Source organism: Anser brachyrhynchus, assembly GCF_964034855.1.
Source record: "Anser brachyrhynchus genome assembly, chromosome: 2".
Lineage (NCBI taxonomy): Eukaryota > Metazoa > Chordata > Aves > Anseriformes > Anatidae > Anser > Anser brachyrhynchus.
The window spans coordinates 85001592-85025314 of record NC_137695.1 but is presented as its reverse complement, the minus strand read 5'-3'; the positions used below and the strand labels follow the sequence as shown (position 1 = coordinate 85025314).

Sequence of the window (23723 nt, the reverse complement as noted above, 5' to 3'; positions counted from 1 at the left end):
ACACAAGCCATATCTTAAAATTGATATTCAAGATCAGACAGGACTGAAATACAGATTATTGAAGGGAAGGGAAGTTGGCCTAAAATAAAAAATTAAATTTGCTTGGCCACAATGAAAAAAGAAATTCCATCACAAAATAAAATGTTTCAGCTTATCCTCCTTAGTTCTTTTTTTGTTTGTTTTGTAAACAAAAAGTGAAATACTCAGATCTATCTCAAAATATTTTAAAAAGAAAATTTAAGCTTTCTGTTTTGCAAACACAAACATTTCAAACTACAGAGTCCTTTTGAACTGCAAGTGTTTTAAAACTCCATCATTCAGGCAGGGGCATCAAAATTATACGCCAAGCTGATTTTTTCCAAAGGATTACTACTTGCTGAAGAAGTTCAATGCAGCTGTTACGTCAAGCCATATGCTGCAACAGATGTCCTCTATTTATCACTCCAGATTGTCTTGTTTGATATTTCATCTTAAACTTAGATTTGATCAAATTAAAAAAAAGTAAATACGAAAATGCTTCTTGTAGTATATTAGCAAGCAAATTATGAATTCTGTCCCTTTCATTGCCATATGAATGACCTGAATGAATTTCACAGAAGAAATTGCATAGAATATGCATCTCCCTGATTGTACAAGGAAAAGATGATCATTTCCAATTGTGCCTTGAAAGTTCAGTTTGCTTCATATGTGAGTTATTCCAATCCTAGACAGGAAAGGCAGGCACAGAGGGACCACCCTGGGCTGTGGGCTAGGACCAGGCGTGGTAAATTCAGGACAACTGAGTAAGCGCAGCAGGGAGCTGGTGGCGCAGGCCTCAGGCCGTGCCATGGCGCAGGTCATGGCAGAGGCAGCCATGGCCACGTGGGAAGGAGCCTGCTGCCTCCCCAGCGCCGGCTTTGCTCCAGGAGGGCCTCGAGCTGTGGAAGCAGCCCCAAGCAGCCCCTGAGGCAGAGCAGTGAGGGACTTGCCCGTTGTGGACATCGCACTGCTGCCAGCCGAGACCTCAGGAAGCCGTGGAGTCATTGCGACTCCCCCCATTCGTCTTGAAGAAGACTGACGCCGTCAACTTGAGGAAGGCTTTGTGTCACAGCTCTATCCGTGCCCACAATGACACACGGAGTGTAACTGACACACCAGATCAGTGCCCTGGCCTGTCACTAAGAAAGCAGAGCGGAAGATTTTGGACTGCATCAGTTTAAAACCATTTCCATATTTAATCGGTAAGAGCGAATGAGCTCATCTGATCATTCAGAAAAAGTTGAGAATGACTTCATGGAAACAACAAATCCTATCAGTGGGTTTCCCCATTTTCAGGGCCAAAATAGCGACAGCTTATTGAGAAAGGGGGGAAAAGCTGTTTTATAATTAGACAGTAAATTGCAATAGATTTTGTAGAAGAATATTCCACTGAAACTGTCAATATTGTTTGCATAAGTGTTATTTGATCAGACAGAATCATTTCTGAAGCAAAATTACACAATTTATTAAATTACTTTTACATTTGCCATTACAGATGAGCTACAAACAGAATGTGTTTTGAGCGGTGCTGCAATTTGTTGGTGATGCTGTAGACCACAGGCTGGAAATCAGCTTCCCAACAACTTACAAGTACGAGCAGCGCCGCCTTCTCCTTCTCCCGTGTGTGAGGAAGACAGCTTGTCAGGACAAGGATTTTGTGCCACAGTAACTGGTGCCAACTAATCCCTTCCCTGGATTTGTTTGGAAATCTCTCTTGCATTTCTAGAAATACAATGTCTTCTGTAGGTGACAAAAAATCTAAAATTTAAGCATTATAAGACTGTAGAATTGTACTGTAACGTACAACATCATTTCTCCATTTCACCACTTCTGCAGGCCAGGTATCTAGGCCTTTATTAGTTTTACTTCTGCATTATTGTGTTATATGCAAATTTTATTAAAATAGTAGCAGCAATTACTTTTCTGCATACAACAAATCCTTGGTTTCCTTTTCGCCTCGTAATATCTTTTTAAGTGTAACAGCAAGAGCCATAAAGTATAATATGTAAAGTTTCTGCTATGGGTTGAAATTCATGCTTTTGCTGGAACCCCAAATTTGCAGATTTGTAGGAGTTTGGCATTTTATATGAAATTCTTACTGACTCCCAGAACTCAGGAAAGAAGGACATTGAAGAATATCTTGTATACAACTATCTCAAACAATGACAGAGAGTCAAATTATTAGGTAACCTTGTGAACTAGAAATGCTTCTGAGCTCAAAGAGAAGAAATATCAGTAAAACTATACTATATAATTCCTCATTCAGCCATTGGCTTTGATCCAACATAAACAGATACGAATTTTCAGCCCAGAAATAATTTTATTAATGTTGAAAACATCTATAATTTAAAACTCCAAATCAGAGGTAAATTAGTACAAAAAGATTTAATCAACTTTTAAAATTGATTTTGCTAGGAAACTGTACTTACAATTACATCCATTTAATGAAACAGCAGGAAAGATTAGAGATAGTACCTGTCAAATCTCCCTTTTGAAGAAAATGCATTTAGTTTTTAAACATACAAGCAAATTTAAGTGGCTAAGCAAGTAGACTTGAAAATTGTGAATCTTATCCGAAACCTAATATTAAAAAAATAATTTAAAAGTATCCCTAAGAAAAATTTGGAAGTTTTTTCTATTTCATTTTCTCTTCCACAATCTTTGCAGCTGTTGACTGTAAGGAAGGTAAATATAGAGTTTGTAAGTCACCTGCTTCTGTGCTTGGTAAATTCTTCTAAGCACTTCTTTAAAGTTATTACAGGGAATTTGCATATCTGCAGAGGAGAAACTAAACAAGAAATGAATTAATGACTTTTATTGCCCAAATCAATACAAACGCTTCTGAAAGCTGTGTTTTATGCTAGCGGTTATCTATTTCCACACATCCCCTTTCTAATTTCCTTGATTGACAGGACAATGTGATTGGATGTTGGAGGTGCAGAAGCAGCTAATTCACAGAGCTGCATCTTAAAAGGCATTTGTAAACTTTCTTCATTGATTCCATTTTCTTTAACTACATAGAGTTACGTATCCCAAATTATATTCGGCAGTCTTATTAACTTAGCTAGGCATATAGTGAACCAAATTTATGTCAACCTTCTAGCAATGGTATTATCATGGTTATACCAGCACGACAATTTAAGCACGTACATGGCTTTTCAAATTGTCTGATTGTGATAACCAGCATACATATCTGAACCTAAAACATATTATATCTTCATGATCTAACTTTCAGTTACTGTAAAGCCGTAAGCTTCTGTTTGGTTCTGAAAGCAAGCTACCTTATATCTTCCTACTTATCTTTTTATATTAAATATGAAGAGATTATAATTATTTAGACCTCTCACTGGCCAGGCTTCCTTATACTTTCATTGCTTCATTACAGCATTTAAATATAATTAATAAATGGGACACTTAATATGAAAGACACTGGAAGAGAACACCTAGTATAAACCTGAACAACAACAACAAAAAAGGATATAATAGATTTTTAGAAATATATCAAGGAGAAATATTATAACAACACAACTAATAGAAGGGTTTGGTTTTTCTTTACTTAAGTCAGTGGGAATGTCTCCTGGGAGTGAGAAAAAACACCTTTCATTCATCTTCAGATCAAATCTCCCAGGTGCAACAGGACTGCAAATAGTTGCCGCCTCTAAGTGAAAGTTTACATCACAATAAAATGTCACATCTGTGTTTACACACTCCAGTAACTGAGTTGATGTCAAGGGCACTTTTTCAGAGAATTATTAAATTGATAAACTTCTTCAAGATCCTAAGTACTAAATACTCAGTCCTTTGCCATAATATTGTTAAATATTATTTACCATATATGAAATCTAAAGCCTAATATGTCAAAAAGTTAAATTAGAAAATAACATCACAAATAAGAAACAACCACTATTGTGTTACTTTGACTTTGGGAACTGCCAACAGAAGAATTGACATTGTACAATAAAGTTGAAAATGCCAAAGAATAGTCCACAATTACCTAAAAAATGAAAATAAAAATCACGATAAAGCTTCCACTGAGATAAGCCAAAGGGTCAATTTAAACAGAATATTCCCTTAAACTTGCTTTACACATCACTGCAGGTTCACTAACTTGCTATTGCACTGATTAGCGAAGACAAATACAAAACTCAAAGGGACCTTGCAGAGTTTCCTGACCAACCTGCTGATAATTTATGTACCTACTAATAACCAGTATGCAATCACAAAGAAGTTTAAACTGCAGTGGTTACCTCAAACCAGCTAGTTATAAGCAGGATAACATATAATAGCTTTCAGTAACACTGACAGAGTATCAGTAAGTTTATAAATACCTCATTTGAAACACCTGGCAAATGCTAAAAATGCAACATACAGCATAAAGCAACTACATAATAATGTTGCATAACATGGGGTGACAAACCTAGCCAAAAAGCAAATTGTCCACAGCTGAAATTAGAGACAACATAAATACATAATAGAAACCAAAACCCATGAAGTAGATGATAATTTTTCATGTCCAACCCTACTATATGCCAACGCTTCGGAAACTAGAAATTCTTTGAAAGAAATATAATGTAAAAAAGATTTTATATATATGTTTTTGGCAGGAACAGAATGTATGTGTTTCGATTCAATGAACATAAATGTGAATGAAATATACTGGGACTACATGTATCTTTCTGTACAGTATATATTTATAGTGTTACATAGTTTGTGCTTTTTTTAATTTTGAGGGGTAAAATTATGATTTTCGTAATTTTTTATTTTCATTAGACAATAGTTAAATCTCTGACACCTTAATGTCAAACAAAATAAGCAGCAGGCTGGCTGCCAGTACAAGTAAGAAATAATTTCCCCTATCATTATTTATATCTTTATTTCTTTATCATCATGTGCTTTCTAAAAGTGGATCATCCACTTTTATCTTTCAGTCAAATACAGCATATACAGTTTGAAAACTTTTGATGCAGCCATAGAGGAGTCCTGTTTAAAAGGAGCTATTTCTAATTTAGTTAACTCATTGTTCATGAAGCAGAAACAGCTCTTCCACTAGTGATGGATTTTTGTTTGTCAGAATGAAAAGGAGTTCACATCGTTGCATCTGAAACAGCTAACCAGTTACCAGACACAGCTGACAGAACGAAGAGCAAGTGTAGTTTGAATCTATCAACACCTGCTTGACCACACGTTCTCTACAATGAATCAACAGGATTCTTGCATTATTCTTGCTAACACATCTTACTTTTATGTTTGTTTGTTTTTTAATTTTATTTTTTTCCTAATAGTAAACCAAATAGGAAGAATGCTAAAATAGAATTTTATGGAAATGTTCATAATTAACATTAACTCAGGAAAGAAAAGCTTAGTCACAATCAGCTACACACTGTCATCATTAAGAAGTGATAACATTTTTCTACCATCTGCAGAATCTGTGCTAATTTTGTACTGTGTTCTTGTCTATTTATATTTACTAGGAAAGTGTTAACATACAATTATTTTAAAATAAAAGGCTTTTATTTTTTCCCATTAACAGGAGCTATCGTGGAACATAGAAGCACATGGCTTGGGTGAAAAAACAGCTAAATTAAGTGTGATGCATTCAGATTATATAGACTTTCATTTACAAATGTACGCAAAACAAGGCATTGCAATTCAGATTCTCCTTGAGTCTCTGGAGATTGTCAGAGGTTGCAGATTCCTCACTGCAGGCCCTGCTGAAAACCCTGTTTCTATCAGAATATTTCACTTCTTCATAGCATTTCCATTTTTTGCTATACCTCAGTTACTTTATCCAGGTTCTTCTAGTAAGAAAAGTTACTATGAAAGTGTTTCTCGAAGAGGAACCTTTCAGTATTTCAAGAAGTACTGCATGGGTATTAACACCATTTAATTTCGTCACAGTTGGGCAGCCCAGTTCTCTCAAAGCTTTGAGATGGGAGCCTGCACTGAAACCATTTGCTCCACGTAATGAAAGTCTTGAAAATGTATCACTTTGCAATAAGGTTCAGTTTGCCGAATTCAAAAATTTGAGCTTAGTAAGGTTTTTCAATATTTGTCCAAGCCCTCTGTTACCAAGGAGGAGAACAATGAGATAAATGAAGAAGTGAAAAACTCTGTGTTGGGGGGATTATGGCAGAAAAAAAATAATCTGAAAAACAGGAGAAGCCACACATGATGCCAAGGGCAATGTTGAAAAGCAAGGAGCTACTAGGATAGAAAGCTGGTTTGCAGGTTTAAGTACCCTTGCAAAACCAGTCTTGAGATAGCTGGAAATTGAAATTCTAAGCTCCTTGGGGAGAAGCAACAAGAAGGAAGAAAATGTACATGTTTGAGGGAAGAACTAATATAATAACTTTCACCTTGGCGGGCATGTGCTTCATGGTACTTGAAGCAGGCAGTGAATGCTTCGCTACTGTTCAGATAAATTGAGCTGCTAAAAACATTTCCTGCCCATATTTCTTCCCTCGCTGCTAAGTGCCTACTCAAAGTGATTCACACCTTCGTCTTGGCAGATTTCTGGACAGGTCATTTAGACCTGATAGGCTCAGTTCCCCATCTGTAAAACTGAGATAATGATACTTCTCCACCCAAGAGAAGCACTCTGAGGACAGATGCATGAAGAATATTCAGAGGCTGTGCTGACAGAGTCCATATGAAGTCTTATGGCAAGAACTTTGTGCCCTCTCCAGAACTAAGAAACAGAACAGCTTTATGTAGACAGGATGCGCAATGAACATGGGATTGAAAGGCTTAAGCTATTATGTTTACTTCTAAAACACCCATTTGCTATTATTTTCTCAGTACTTCCTTCAGGCTACGGTGGCACTACTGAAATAATTATCTTCCTGCCACCTCATATCAAGAAAGCTGACAGGAAGCAGGAGAAATTTTTGTTTTCCCTTGTGCCCACCACCAAGTAAAATATTTTTTATTACTGAGGCAGCTGCTGCAGGAGTAATCCTTCTTTCCCCAGAAAAGACAGAGGGAAGGAATCTAACTGGGGCAGCTGTCACACTGTAACACTTCACAAAAAAAGCAAAGGAGAACTGATTATGATGCACAATTCCAGTCTGTTTTCTAAGAGACGGAGGATGAGAGGTGCAGCTATGAGCATGGCTTTGGAAAGGAGCTTTGCAGAGTACCACCACTATCAGGATTTCATTTTCAAAGCCAGTGCTACTGATTTGCATTCTGAAAGGCGCAGACGCAGCCAGGGGAAGCGGTGGCCTTCTGGGATGTACTGACTAATTAAAACAAAACAAACAAATAAAAACAAAACAAAAACACAACACAAAAGCTGGCCCAGGAATAAAATCCTGAGCTACCAATAACTCTCATTCCATTCCTCAGTCACCTCTCTCTGCATGCCTTCCATAGACGTCCAGCTCTCCTGATGCTTACTGTCCCCGTTAGCCGCATCTAACCATACACAGGCTGGTTCCTACCACTGATGGCTGGCACCTAAACTTCTCAGCAGTAACAGCTTGAGGGCATGCAGCACACACATCCTTTCTGTGGGAATTCAGAAAAATTTAACACCATACTGTGCAATGGAAGGAATGTAAACTGTAGCCTATTATCTTTTCTTTGAATGACCTGATGACATTATGTGTTCTGTCTACAGACAACATGGAAGCTGCTACTGAAACTGCTGAAGTCTACTGCTGATGTTCATTAGCAGTTTGCCACTTACTTCTCAGAATAAAAGAACAGAATGTTCCCTAGAGTCGGGGCATAGACAACATAACCAAGAGACAAACAAGTATGTTGAATCTGAAGCAGTGGTTACACTTTATTAGATCTGTCAGTAATTCTGTCACTCTGCAGGAGGCACCATCAGAGCTTGTGCAACCCAGCATCTCTGCACCATTAATCCTGCCTAACGAGTACAAGGTGATAGGTGTTGTAACCAAGAAGCAAAATCGAATATAAAAATCTACATTTAATAAGCACCATGGAGTTTATTCAGACACCCTCAAGGAAGGAATCAGGAGCCAACTGAAGGATGGAAATCTTATCAATTGTGTCCTAAATGAGGCCTGACCCACCAGGTTAAATAATTTCTGCAGAAGCACAGGTGATGCTGTGTACCCTGACACTTCTATGATAGAAATGAGAACTTTCTTCACATATTGTAGTAAGAAAATCATAATAGAAATTCAGGCATTGTAAAATGGGATGATGAAAAGATCTTAAGATTTTTTATTTGTAGCATTAATTACCACATTGACATTAGCAATCAAATAGAATGAAATCAGAAATCGAAAAACTCAAAAAAGCCATCCATCTTCTCTTTTGCATATTAAATAGGATAGATTAAGGGGAAGGTATCTCCAAATGTGTCAGATTGGTACTGTTTGAAAGCATTTCTGTATTTCTGTAAAAAACAAACCTGAATTTCATAAGGGAAAAAGCTTGAGCAACCTTAAAAATACTGGATTTTACTCTAGTGAAACAAAAAATTTACCACTACCTGAACATCCTATGTCTAACATACATCACATAGCATGATACCAAATTTCAGAAAAAAAAAAAGCTTCAGAAGAGGATGCTGTCCATCTCTCCAGCATGCTTTTCCACTTTCCTTTCAAAACCATGTGAAAATTCAAAAGCAACAACAACAAAACCATCCTTCCCAGTATATAAAGTATAAAAGAAATTATTAATAGTGTCTAAGAAAATTCAGTAAATTCTGACTTCTTCATGGGCAGCCATACACCAGACTGGATGGGGAGCAGAGCACAGCTGATGGTAGGATTCTGCCCCACAACCCCACGTCTATACATGAAACACCTCCTGCAAGAACATTCATGGCTAACTGAGAAGAAAAAAAGCAGGAGCTGTAACAGGAAACAGACTGCATAATATCAAATAAAGCTATTCATATGTTACACACATCCAGGAGTCTTTAAAGTGTTGTGTTACAGCACAGAAGATGGTAATGAAATAAAAAGTTACTGATGGAGCTACTGACACACACCACAGACCTGTGCTTGTAGGGCCTGCATAGAGTTTGAACAAAAAATATCGAAAGATTCAAACCTGTGACCAGTTCTCTGATTTCCAAATCTGTAGTCTTGCGGAGTAACCGTACTAATGCTGGGATACCACCACAGTTTTTCAGAGCAATTTTGTTGTCATCATTTGCCTTCCCATATACCAAGTTTCTCAAAGCTCCACAGGCACTACGGTGGACTTCTGTCATCCGATGGTCCAATAGGTCCACCAGTAATTGTATTCCGCCTTGTCTTCTTATCTGAAACAGGCCAAAGTGATAACCATAACATTAGGGAATAAAGACCAGCATTATGTATGTTACCCCCATTTAATTAAGGTGTGGTTTATGCAGGCTATGTTCCAGTAAAGGTATGACGGCAGCCTTGCAAAGCCGCTGTGTTACACCCATTTGAATCCTCGTATTATTTTTTCTGTGGCAATATAACCATACAATGACAAACCTGAACCTCTGAAAAAACTGCCAAAATTTAGCCAACAGTGTTGCCTCAGCAAGATTTCTCAAGGTCCAGCAAGGTTTGCCTTGGCAAGGGTTTCTCTTGTGGTGGAGCAACATCATCTGCTTCAGAGTGCAACACGTCACAAGTTAAAGAGAATATGCACTGTAGGAAAAGACCACAAGACTACTGCAAATTTAAAAAAAAAAAAAAACTGAACTCAATAACGTTATTAGGAGTACCTCCTTCTGCATTTAATTAGTTGGAATGTCCGCAGCTACTATAGTACCTGTAAGGATATTATACCAACAAAACTGGGAAAAAAAGTCTTACAAGTGAAGTTGGAAGGCAAAAATGAGGAAGTCTGCAGAAACATAAAGACTAGGATGATGGACAAATCATGGAAAGTTCATTTTATTAAGTTTGAGGGTAACCCTTCAGTGATGTAAGAGAAGAAGTTTTATTCATTCCTAAGGTGGCCTATGAAATAAGTTTCTAATGCAATATCTGATATAAAATATCATTCTACAGGAAGAACAAAAATATTTAAAGCGAATGATCAAGGATGTCAAGAATATCAAGAACAGGTTATTACAAAATATTTTGCAGCAAATCCAGCTTGAGGGTACTCTGGTACTACCTGCTCTAAAAATAACAATCAATCTTGGACCTAGTTTTAAGAAACCAGACTGATTTGTAACTAAGATCCAAGGGGTACTAAGTTCAAGCAAGTTAGACAGACATCTGTCAAAAATTTTCTCACTGCGTGGGTTGTTGCTGAAGGCTCAAAGCAAGCCAGGCATCTTACCTGGCCATCTAACTACCTCTAGTAATATTCTGCCTAAGACATTATAAAGGAGGCAGCTATAGAGTATTTTCAAAACTGCAGAGAAAGGTGAGGCTTTTTTAGAATCAAAGTTTATGATGACAAAGTTTTGAAATTTTTTTGCAGTTGTTGAATGTGTAAGTGTTCTTGGGGTTGTCTGCAGGGGTGAGGCTTGAGAGAAGGAAAAGGTTAAACAAACCACATTAAAATTTATTAGAAATTCATACTCTATCTGCTAACTTCAAAATATTGAAGTATAACTGATATATGGCATTTCATACACCTAACACAAACTTCACTGCAAATATAAATGGAAAAATGATTCAGACTTTGAGTTTCCAAAATTGAGCTATACAAAATTACCCACTGATCAAATAGAAGCTCTCTCTTTTCTTCTACCAGCTTATCTGGCATATTCCAATTTCTATAATAAATAATAGAAAGACCCAGTAATAGAGCAGTTTCATGCTTAAAAAGCATATATACTGAGATGTTACCGTATTAAATTGTTATAACGTGTATACATTTACAATACAGCTTTGGGCTAATCACCAAAGCGATAGCTACTATTTAAAGATGAACTAAAACATCTTCCCTTAAGTAGTCATTTTATCATGTCCAACCCTCCGAGCAGTATTCCGGTCACTAGGAAGGCTGCAGCAACCAGCTCCACACGGGGAGTGCAGCACTGGGAATGGACATCAGTACGATCTATCAGCTGCAGGCATAACACTGCACTGATCTGTTTAGGAGCCCGTGCTTCCCCTGCTCAGACAGTGACATCCTTCAGTTCAGAAACCAGGAAAATAGACCAAAGAGAAAATGTGCTGCGGTGCATCTCACAGATCACACCCTTACCACTGTTAATAGGATGACTTGCAACGGAACCAGTTGCTCCTGTCCAAGCCGGGCTTAATTAACCACATCTATCTGGGGGGAGTTTGGATGGGGGCAGAGGGAACTGGGGTGTTGTTTGTTTGCTTGTTTTTACAATCCACCAACATTTAATGTTTGGATTAAAATACGTTTGCTTCCCTACTTAACCAGATTTTCAAACCCAAGCAAACCACATGAAGAGCCACCTACATGACGAAATAGATGACATTTACTGAAACAGTCCAGAAACAAAAATCTATGCATCAGTACTACAAAAGGTGAACCAACCACTGAGCTTTAGACTTCTACCTCTGAAAAGAGACAACATCTGATGGAAAAAAAAATGCCGTTGAGAAATATACAAGTTGTTCTGGTATGATGAGTAATATCAGGAACGACAGAATGAAAACATGCCTGCTGATCTTTGTGTTTCATATTTTTAAAGCACAATATGTTGAATGAATATTTTAATTGATTCATGGGTGAAAAAAAAAGAAAGATTATGTATGATGAGAGGAATGAGAAAAAATAGTAACTACAGAGCAAAAATCATTCTGTCTGCTATAACGTATCTGAAGCAGGAAAAGGCTCAGCCACTGCTCAGCAGCAAGCTGTGCCTGTGCTGTTTTCCCTACTCTTCCTCTTAGACACAGAGGACACCAGTGCCTGGTCCCTGCCCTGGTCCCAAGGTGAAAGCCGTTTTACATCTCCTAGTGACCAGCCAAGTGACAGGTTTTTCTGTCCTCTACTCCTTTTGAAGTGAAAATGTCTGCTTCTGCCACATATAGATGGTATTTCTGAGTTGTACCATCCCTTTTCAGCCGTGGTAACGCACAGCCCAGTTGTATTCAGCTCATGCAACTCATACTTTGACAAAACCTGAAGTTCTCAGTGGACTGAAGTGATTCAAGGATAGTTTCTTAAAAGCAAGGGAATTAAATATTCATCTAAAATGCATATCTGTCAGGAAAAAAAAAAGTAATACAACAGAAATGAAACTGATGATATATAACACTTCACCTAACCTGACAAATTTTCTCAAATTGTACTTTAGAAGAAACCCACCGGTACGTGGGAAAGACAATCTTTATTTTGCAAACTTTCCTTGAATTTCCAAGCTCAGGTACTTGGCAAAGTAGCTACGTCGTGCATGCAGCAATAGAGCTCACTCCTCACAACTGGGAGCTCAGTTATTGATGCTGTTCTCTACCTGGACTACTCTGTTGCTTTGCTTTTGCTTTTCCAACTGCCAGTTATTCCCTAGAAATCCCACCACATCTTTGTATTTCCATCATATATGATATAGCTGACTAATACTATATTCTCCAACATGTTTAACTACTACTCACAAATCATGAGAGTGATGAATGTTACCAGAACCTGTTCATGCTTACAGAAACTGAGGCAAAGAAAATTAAATTATTTCTTCAGGTCCTTTATGGAGTTACAGCTGCAGTCTGGAGGAGAGTAATTCTGACTTACTGAGTCTCTTTGGGCAGATTCTCGGTGGAGCTAAGTTGTCATGGCTCCTGTGAGCTCAACAGAGCTACTGCCAGATGTCTTTGCCAAGAATACTCGGATGGGTGGATAAGCAGCAATTTACCCCAGTGGGGCATCAAATCCCACTCCTCCGGAGAATTTTGATAGGTACTTCTGCCTCTCTCCTGACTATACAGAGAGAACGTTTCTTAATGCAGTACTTATTGACACATTAGTAGCTACTGCCTCGCTACATCTAGAGGAAAAGAAAAAATATACCAAAGACTGCTCGCCTACGATAAGCAAATAATCAGCATAGTACCAAGTTATCAGGGAATACAGGAGACAAACTCTGTTGTCACACAGGTCAATTCCAGAACAGTCACTTCTGAATTCAGAAGAATTACTGTCTGGTTCTGCAGCACATCTAAGTTCAGCCACTCTTATAAAAGTTCATTCTCCCTTGAATATATTGTCCATTTTTTAACCCGACAAGAGGATCAGACAAGAAGTACTAAAATATGTCTGAATCAATACTGATATACTTGATTAATGTACGATTTTAGCATATGAATTATTTGATAGCTTTTCTAATTTGATATAAAAGATTGCATGGATTTGTGGAAAGAAAATAGTAGGACATGAAGGATATGTAGATACCTGGAATGCAAAGACACCTGTTTTGTGAGGACATCTGGTTAATGGCTGTCCAGCATAAAAACAGAGGTGAGACAGGAACGGTAATAAACCACGCTCTCATTTGCAAACCCTGCAGAACAGGAGACAGTACCAAAGACCAGGTCTAAGGTCACTGGCTGATGACCAAAGAAACCACTCAAAGGCTTGGAGACATTCAACCAGAGCTTTCTAAGTGGTAAGTATGTAATTTAGGTTAGTATATACTGTAGTATGCCCGAAATTTTACCTGTGCTCCATGTTCAGCCTTACATGTTTGCTGACAAGAGAAATCACCACCTGGCTCCTTAACCTAGTCTAAAGGAGAAGTGTCTACCTTCTGATGCAACACCATAACGTCTCCTGCTCCGTTTCCCAGCAGCAGGTGGAGTTTGGTCCCAATGACTTGGAACACTACTAACACAGCCAGGAGGTAGGTAGTTCAGGCGGCACTCAAGCACTACCCTTATACAAAAGATATACTGGAGTCTGTGGATCAAATACAGAGCTACATTCAAAAAATACCCAGGGACTTCTTCCTAGGTATATTTAGTTCCCTTTGGGAAAGATGACTGGATCTACAGCTTTCGGTATCTTCTTGCTCTGCTTTACACTGGTTAAATATTGCCTTTACTCTTTTTGAGAGTGCTCTGGTCAAAGAATACTTTCTGTGCTCTAAAAACTGTCAGAAGGACAATTTATGAACATGAGATCCCCAAGGGAAAAGCAAAAAAAAAAAAAAAAAGTGTAAGTATTGTAGGATATTTTGCAGCCTTCTTAATTTCCCTGTTATTTTTCATGATAAATACATGCTGAAGCTTGTACAAATCGTAACACAGCTTGAAACTGAATTATTGTCAAGTGTAAGCAGTAACGGTATTACAGTCCATGACCTTAATTGACAAAACATGCTACCTGTCACTGATTCAGCACAGAAGCCATGCTGTTCCTCCAGGCTCTCTATTTAAAGTCTAACAATTGGATGTGAAAACTCTACTGGCTTGCTTCCCTGGGGAAGAGGAAGGTTTGCCCTAAAAGCGAGGATAACCATGACTGTCAGCTCGAGCAGAATGCCTGCTTTGACTTACAATCAAAAGTATTATTTCTCCTACTTAAAAGGAGAGATAACTTTTCAAATGTGAACACAATAAAGGTGAGTCATCTTTCCATGTATCAAAGTATCAGAAAAACAGTCCTCACATTTGGTTGTTGCTTATGGCAGAAGCAAAGTCAAAGCAAATAGGAATTAGGTGTCTTCACTATTACTACTGTTCTGAACTCCAACGAATGCTGAAATAAAAATTATTCTATTCCTCCCAGCAGTAAAGAAGAGAAGGAAAAGACTCTCTCTCAGTTGTTGCATAATGGAAATTGCCTCTTCCATCCATTAGAAAGCTGTAACAATCAGAGCTAGAGACATAAAAAGGAAAGAAAAGTAAAACTTCAATTTTTAACCGGTTTAGCCAAAGACTGTTAGGTAACGAAGCATTCCAACAGCCTAAAAATATTGCTGTGGTAGAAATCAAAACACCCTTCCTCTTCTATTTATACTTAGCAAGTGGGCATCTGAGATATTGTTCAAATGTTGCCAGTTGATATAATTTGAACATTCTCTTCTGTATTGAATTCTAACTACCATGCTTCACAAAGTAAAATATAATGGAAACAGAGATGGATTAAGAATAGCTGACAAAAAAAAGTGTTTCTAAAATAATACAATCTTCTATTTCCAACAAGATGTTAAGTGTTCAGCCATTACGATCACCACAGTCTTAATGCAAAGATTAATTCATAGCTAAATATTCACTTTCAACATTCTTTTTAACAATTAGAGTAACTCTTCATCCAAAGGAAGTTAAAAAAAAATCTAACAGTCAAGCCTTTTGAGACATCACAGATATTAATTGTCAGCTTAATTGACATAACACACATCATCCACGACTTACACAGTGACATTTCCATTATTAAGAAAGCACGTTTCAATATGTCAAAGTGTAAGTGTTTAAACGTATAAAATTATTTCTTTGCCACTGTGTTATGTATGCAGCAATTGGAAAATAATTGACTGTTAGCACTGGTAATGGTATATATCCAATAGACCCCAAATTAAAAGGACAATTCATCTGAAGACTAGTTCTTGAAATTTATAGTAATCATTGGTTTTAATGTATTTAGATACTGGAAGGGGTTTTCCAACCAGCAAAATAAGTGCTTATGATTTCATACACAAATGGATTCCCAGCAATTCTGCTCCATGGATGAGGAAAGGCAGAACCAAATGCCAAAGGCATTTTGACAATGACAGGCAGCGCAGTGTTTATGAGACATTCCTTGACTACATACAACCAGTTTAGCACACTGGTGCCTCCATACAGACCAGTGCTACAGGCCAGTCCAAGAGGCCAATGCCCACACAGCAGCTTGGCCACACTGACCAGTTGTACACAGTATCTATAACATTATTACATATCTAGATTTTTATATTGCAATCCCAAATCCTTTCCATGAGAACTTTCCATTACTTATCTTTTGTTTACATTATTAAAACAACTTTCATCTAAGAAGAAAAAACACTGTATTTTAATTTTTTTTTTTTTTGGAGAAGGGTTTGGAAGGTGTGCAGCCTCACTGGTAACTGTTAAGACCCCTCCAAAAGCTGATTCCTAAAAATTAAAATGGGTTTGAATGGGAGAAAAATCTCCATCAAAATAGGATAGGGGAATAATATTCAGGACAATAATTCTCTTAAGATAAAAGTATCGGTTCAAACTATAATTCTTCTTCACTATTTCTTTTGAAATGCCTATGGAGCAGCAGGTAGACAATGCAAAGTCCTTACATTGCAAACGCACGTGAGATTTATTACAGAGCAATTTACCTGTAACATCATAGAGTAATTTAGTCTCGTTAGCAAAGCAATTTGCTGCAGGTTTTAAAAAGTGCTGAGCAATTTCAGCTTAAAATAGAGTGGAATGTTATGCAAATTGCTGCATTAGCTCAGAAGTCTAATTTGTTTAAGGAGTCTAAATCAAGGTTTGGATCTTGGTCCCATTTAAGAACAGTTTTGCAGAACTGTCATTAAGGACTAGTTAGATCAGACACCATGGTGACATAAAGCTGCCAACAGGCATAATTTAAATAAATTCAACCACTGGTACGTATACAATGTTCTGCTTTAAGTTGAATAAGAACTGTTCTCCACATCCTAAACTGCAGCATGCGGAAAAAGAGGGGAACTTCTTTTCTGTGTTTGAAGAAATCACACTGTTATTTGGGGAAATGGTTATGTGACACATGACTCAAAGCACAGGGTCAATACTCAGAAGTTTTCCATCTGGGAGTGGTTATTTAATTCTGTTACCAAATATACATTTGTTTTTCCCTGTGTTTCTCTTAAGTGACCTCTTTAGACCCTGGGATCTATATGTGGGGTCAACATAGACTCAAAAACATGTTCCGACAGAAGAAGACTCAAAATTATGCTCTAAAATTGCCCTGAAAAAGTATGAATAAATGTGCTGCCTCCTCAGTCAGTAAGCCTTAATGTATTCTATACTGTGATGCAGTTTGTTTTTCACCCTCAGTAGGAAGGCTGTGCCTATTATAAATCAAGGTTTTAGCATGATTTTGTTTTTTACAACTAAGAAAACTCTACGGCTAGATACAAGTTACATATAGTAAAGCAATTTACCTAAATACTCATTAAAAATAGTAATTTGTAGGCCCATGCAAGAATCCTATCCTAAAACTAAACATCAAGTATTAATAGGATCACCCAAGTAATACTCTTATCTGCATACACAGGGCTGACCTAAAGTCCTAGCTTGAATGCGAAGGTATCAGGAACACAATTTTCAAGCCCTCTCTCCAAAGCAGCATCTCCTAAAATGAACAGATCAATAATGACTTGCATTAACCAGGCTTTTCAGCTTTTGAATCACTGGGGGGCGTGACTCAAACACACACATATTAGGGAAGATACAAACAAGCCGAAGCCCCCAGAAGGTATTGAAATTAATTGCTTTAAATTTGTGGTCTCTCTGTTTTGAAACAGTTGAAAAAGGCACAATATTAAAGAAGGTTCAGCTGCATGCATTCAACAGATAATACGACAGCAATATTAATTTAGGATGCAAAAGTCACAGGCATTACTCAGGCGGTGATCTAGCACTGTCTGAAATTAAATGAAAAATGATGATTAACGCCAAGGGTTTGGATCATTTACTCTGTGGTATTAAAAAAGAATTAAGCATCTTTTTGAGTATGAAGGATTACATTTATTCTTGGGAAAAATATATCAACATATATACTTCACCTAAGAACATCCCGTTACTCCTATGGCCAGATTCCTTGCGAAGATAAATATGATACTTAAATCTCTACTCTTTCTTTGAAAAAAAAATCAGGTTCTTTAGACAAATGAAGTAGGTCAGTAGTCCAAATACTCTAACCAACAGTACCAGAGAACATCACCATAACAGCAGATGAAAATTTGTGAAGTGGCAATTAACTATATTCAGTTCAGCATATTACTAGTGGGATTTATTCAACGTAAACACAAATATGATCATGGAACAGTGGTCACATATAAGACCACAGACAATTCCTCTTTTTTTGGTGTTTAAGGACAAACATCTGACATTTCAACCCTAATTGAAAATTCAAAAAGATATTTATTTGAGGCATGCTGTAGCTATCTCAGATAGTTTGCCTCACAGAATAAACAACAGACCATTTCTTCTCAGATTAAAATATATATTTACAGTTATTAGATGAAGTATCATACTGCCACCTGATGACCTCTGCTCCCATGACATTCTCTACTGCAATTTAAACAAGAAGTATTATCTTATTTTAACTGATGTGTTTATCTTCAAAAAAATCTCTTAGTCACATGAGAATTTTCTGTCTTAGATAAAATATTTGGGGGATAGTTACTGTCTCAAAAACTAATTAATGCATTCTCAACATGCCTCTTTGTAAGAAAGGTTTGCCAAAACTCTTGATACGTAGAAACTTGGGCAAGTAAAATTACATTATTTGCCTAAGGTCACAAAGGAAGGCTATGGCACAGCTACAACTACAATGTGTAATTCAAGAGTTCCAATACAAAGCTGCACTACATAACCTTTTCTACACTTCCCCATTTACACTACTATTATAAACAGAGTGAAAGTCAGCACAAGCATCTGTCTCTGTCTTGTCTTACAGACTTCATAATGCTCATAGTTCAATATTCAAAATTTTAGGTATACATTCACACGTGCTTGTACAGGTTTGATTTTTTTTTCCTTTGTCTCGGTCCAGTTCCTTTTCTCTTCCATGTCTCACAACTTTCTTCTGATGCCCCATATACCATAGTATTAGGCATTACTTTCATTTATGGTAGACTACCTCAGTGCTTCTGCTATGATATAGCTTTGGAAACAAGTTTGTGAATTGTGGCAATTTTTCAGTTGTCCTGGACATAAGAATAGCAAAATAGCAATTTCAAACAACAAGAAAACCCCAAACCTGTAATACTTCTGTCTGGAGTACATATTATGTCCCTTTCTTTAGTGCTTTGCTTGGTTAACCGTGTATCTGCGATATGTCTAGGGAAGTACCCAGCCAGATTCAGCAGTGCTGGTGACACTGGTGAGCAGCATTTCCCACCTGCTCTTCAGCAACTACAGTGGCAGCAACAGCTCAGATGTAATGGTCTGAATCAGACCTGTTAAAGAAGGTTCAGAATAGGTATTACAATCCTTAATTTTTATCCAGATTTATAAATCCTTAATTTTTATGCAGATAAGTATGCAGGAAGAAATCAAACTTCTTTGTGAAACTAAATAAGTTACTGTATTCCAAATAACTCACAGATCTAATGCATTTCCTCTTCTGCCTGAACTGAGATCCGTACAAGATACTGACCTTAAAAATGTCAGCCTTTTATCGTTCAAGCAGTACTTTTCTGGGATGAGAAGGGAAGAATCAGGCCCATGATCAGTACAAAATGCACAGTAGTGCTTCAGACTTTTGAATGGATGATTTTTATACCTTGCTTTTATTTCTCTTGTTTTTGCTTTTATTTTCTTTGCAGCATGAGACAAACTCTTCTCTGAGCGATGTCTGCGTGAATCTAGAACAGCAGGACTAACTTCAGCATCATTGCTGTAAGTTTACTTCAAGATTACCTAAAGACTCTCTGATTCAAATGTCTTCAAACAGGTTTTTGCAGTGGCTGGATAGATAGGTAGGCATTTTAATCTCAGAGCCTTAGGCATCCTCATGACTCTAGAAAATGGTGCCTTCTGCTGCAACCGCTCTCAGTAGCTAAGTGACAGCCATCTCTGTATTTTCAAAAATATTTTGATGATCATCTGATGGTCTTTACATTAGATGCTCCATTTGGTGTAGCTTTTCTATCAGGACTAACATTCACCTTATTGAAATCATTTTGCTGCCAACCTTTTTACTATAGGTATCTTGAGAAAGCATCAAATTACAGATATTGATATTGATCTCCTTTATTTATACACAGTGTGTACGAAGTCTTACCTTGGCTTGCTGTGTGATGAGAACAGTAATAAAAAAAGTATGCTCTATAACAGGAAAGTAATCTCCCCCATTCATACATTGGCCTCATAAATCAGAGAGGCAATTGGCAGAAGGGTTATGTATGGAAAGAAATCCACGGAATGTACACTAGAACATTATGCTGCTTCAAAAAGCTGCAGATGTATTTAGCGCCCATTCAAAATGTGGAAACACCATATTACTTATGTCAAATGACGCTGCCTTTCAGTGTGTATTACTTTTCCTTCCCTACAGACTTGTATTTTCAAATACAAAAGACAGGGCTTTTACAAATGTTTAAATGCAACCAGGACAATTTTCCCAGGCCAATGAGAGAGGTTCAAGAAACAGCGCAATGTTCTTTCTGCACCTGCTGCATGCCGTAAGAAGTAGCATGAAGGCATTCATCTTGTGCACACAATACTGATTTTTTTTCTTTCCTCCTAATGTCATGAAAAGCATTATCACCAGATGTTCACATCTGAATTTTCTGGCTAATTGAATTTATTGCCTAAAATTCTTTTATACAAGGTTGCTTATGCAGAGGCAAACTGACTACTTATTAGCATCATAGAAAAGCGTATCTCAGAGGTAATTCTGGGAAGAGCGGGCAAAACTTTGTCCATTTGGCTGTTATCTGGAGGGGGAGTAATGGGGTGGGGTTGGGGAAGAAACAGGAAAGTAGTGTAAAGCAGGGTGAGTGGTAAACATACTGATACATGTTCTCAATATTAAGCCCATCATTTTGCAAAATAATAATGTTTTCAGTCACTTTGTAAATTCATTTGATCCAGCCTCTTTGAGAGATGAGAACAATGTAATTGTGCAAAATGACTGAAAACAGGAAGGAAGTATGCAAAGTGCCTAAATTTTGCTTATCTAGCATTAACTCAGAAAAAATAACTGCAATTAAATACAATTAGATTTTCAATTACATTTATGAAATCGTATACTTTTGTTTGTTTATTTCTGAAGCCATGTCACTTCACAGGACTGATGCTTTATTCCCAGTTGAGGCTATTTTGCCAAAGGAACAATTTCTAAATGTGAACAAAACAAAGCCAAAGCATTATTCAAGGTCCTTAGCACTGCAGAGGAGAACAAAGACGAGAACTGATCCTCGCTGATCTGCTACTATTTTGCAGAGCAGTCTTCAGTCTGCATTCTAACTCTTCTATTTCCTGTTTTAACCAAATGTTACTCTGGTGGGGCTTGTCATTAACTTGTTTATTTAACAACTGTAATATTTTCCCAGTTGTATCAAATGAAATATGCCAGGCACATTTTAAATTATTATTATAATTCAGGCACAATATCCTGACAATGAAATTGAGAGTAACCGTGGTTAAATGATCGCTGAGGGACCCTAGAGTGTAAAATGCCACTCTGTACAGAAAGTACAGGTTGTGTACATGCAGTACAACACTCAGTGATACTCATTAGTACTTGGTCTAATTGCATGTAAAGACTGTGCACAAAACAAAGACATGCACTTTACTGTCAGAAGAGATAAATATCATAAAGCTATAGTGCATAAATTAACTTCTGAAACTGATCAGAGAAATGCATTCACATCCTCCCCTCCCAGCCTGTGCAGAAGGGAGACAGAAGGGATTTTGTACCCCATACAAGAGCCTGCTGCTGGTAAGGATTCAGGATTTCATGCCCCGCCACATGGACTACAAACCGCTGCTGCCTCCTTTGAGCAACTTTCCACCTCCTGAAGCTGCCATGCATGAAAGACATACCTAAGCACTAAAACAGAGGCATGGGAGAAGCCTCTCACACACTTGCGGCTCAGCTAGGGCACTCCTCTGCTCTCACCGGCGTTCGTGTCAAAGAGAAGGATTTGGCATTTCAGCACCATTTGGATATTTCACAAAAGTACCCAGAAAGCAAGCCAAGTGGGAAAACCCTCACAAAACTTTTCAACCTGAAACTGCACAGGTACCTTATTGACAGGTTGTTGCCAACTTATCACCCTTGAGAATAATAAAATAAAATAAGTAGAATAAAATTATCATCCTCATTTTACAGGAGAGCCTATGGTAATACAGGGCTAAAAATGAACCCAGGGCTTGAGCCTTAGTCATGCGCTTTCACTACAAACCAATTTATTTCGGATATACTCAGGTATACATGTATTACTTCATCTGTTCATCATTTATGACATTTTCTCATATTTTCCCTATCTTTCTTTCCTATCTCTTGCTACAAAGAAACATGTTATTTTTTTGTGTTGCAGCACAAGACAAAACGATAGGCTGAAACTGAGATATTGTTGTGCTAGAGAAAGCTAAAATAACAGATACACAAACTGATCAAATTAATTGATCTTGTTGCAGTTTCTTTTTGTTATTATTATACCACCAGTTGACCAAATCTCATTTAATAATTATAGGTCAGTTATTTTACACTTTGCAGTTACTTCTCATGTAAGATGTACGCAGTACATCACACCAGTACTGTAATATTATAGCCCCTGATGGTTGAAAGACAGCCCTCAAAGTACCACCTAAAGCTTCACTGCAAAAATAGTCAGAAAGATAAATAAGTCTTGAAAAGGCAATACCAAAGAAGATGGCACTCCTCATGCTAAAGAATAAACATCTTGAATATAATGGACAAGAAGTAATCATAAGGGTATATTTAAAAGCTGCTGAAACCTCTGAAGAGGAGACTTAGTAATGCTGTGGTTGTGCATGGCTTTACACCTACCTGTATTTTAATGTAAAATCATACCCTTGAATGAAAAGGTACCACAGGACTGGAATGTCTTGAAAAAATCTATTCCAAAAAAGCTAATGACTAATTTACAGTTAAAATCAAAAGCAAACAAACAACCTATACTACAAAACTACACAGGATCTCACAGGATTTATTCACAAACTCTTTAGAAAACAGACTAGAGATCAGGAAGAACCAGAAGGTTAAGTCCTGTAAAATCATCAGTACTGAGGCATTCTAAAATAAAAAATTTAAACTCTTATATAGAGACTGTTTCTGGGTGCCTCACTAGGTGTTTCTTTACTTCGTGAGGACAATTCATACCAGTAAAAACTAAACAAAAAGTGTATTGGTAAGGAACTGTTTGACATTTACTTGCATAGGAGAAAGTGACTATCCAGCATGATGGGGAGATAGGCCCCAAGAGTACTGCTTGCAGTAATGCAAATTTAGGCAAGCAAAAGCATGAACATACCAGTGCTTATTTGGGGAATAACGTGTACGTAAGTGCCTCTTCATATAAATAATCATCAAGAAAAAAAAAAGTTACCTTGCAAAAGTATTTGGGGAAATATTCCTCAAACTGTGAGATTTTACCCATACTGATGTTTAACGTGAAAATAATGGTTATCGAAGTATGAATAAGCTGAACAGGGAAGTCTACCTTCTCTAAAAGTATGCTAATACTGTTTGCATGGAAATGCACTCGCAGCAAATGTTTTAGAGTCTCTCTGCAATTTCTCATTACTTTTCAGTATCACCTATGAGAAACTTCTTCCATTTAAATTAAATGCCACGTCTGTAACATCTTCCAGGAAGAGATTAAAGGAGTTTATATAGTGTCTCTAATGGAAGCCTGACAGTATTACAACTGGACAAGCCAAATTCCAGCCTTTAACTAAAGAGACAGTAAAGGAAAGACAGGAGAAGAAGATTATCGGAAGGCAAGGATGATGAGAGTACTTCTGACCTCTCCACAGGATCCTTCAAATACTACGGACTAAGGAATTCTGACAGTATTAGCTAGCAGATCTAGAAGTCACACCACATGGACCACTTGTCCATCACCCCAAACTATGTGTTATGTACTCCCCGGGTCAAAGCCCTTCTAGAGA

General features: G+C 37.4%; 1 protein-coding gene across 12 annotated transcripts in view; it reads right to left on the bottom strand.

Annotated features, from left to right (window-relative positions):
• The window catches only part of CTNND2 (catenin delta 2), a 645658-nt gene that overhangs the window by 137396 nt on the left and 484539 nt on the right, over positions 1–23723 (bottom strand). For all 12 annotated transcript variants that reach the window (XM_080578781.1, XM_080578780.1, XM_080578782.1 and 9 more), the window contains one exon: positions 9058–9271. In XM_080578781.1, the coding sequence (XP_080434907.1) occupies positions 9058–9271 (214 nt within the window). The remainder of the gene's footprint in view (positions 1–9057; positions 9272–23723) is intronic.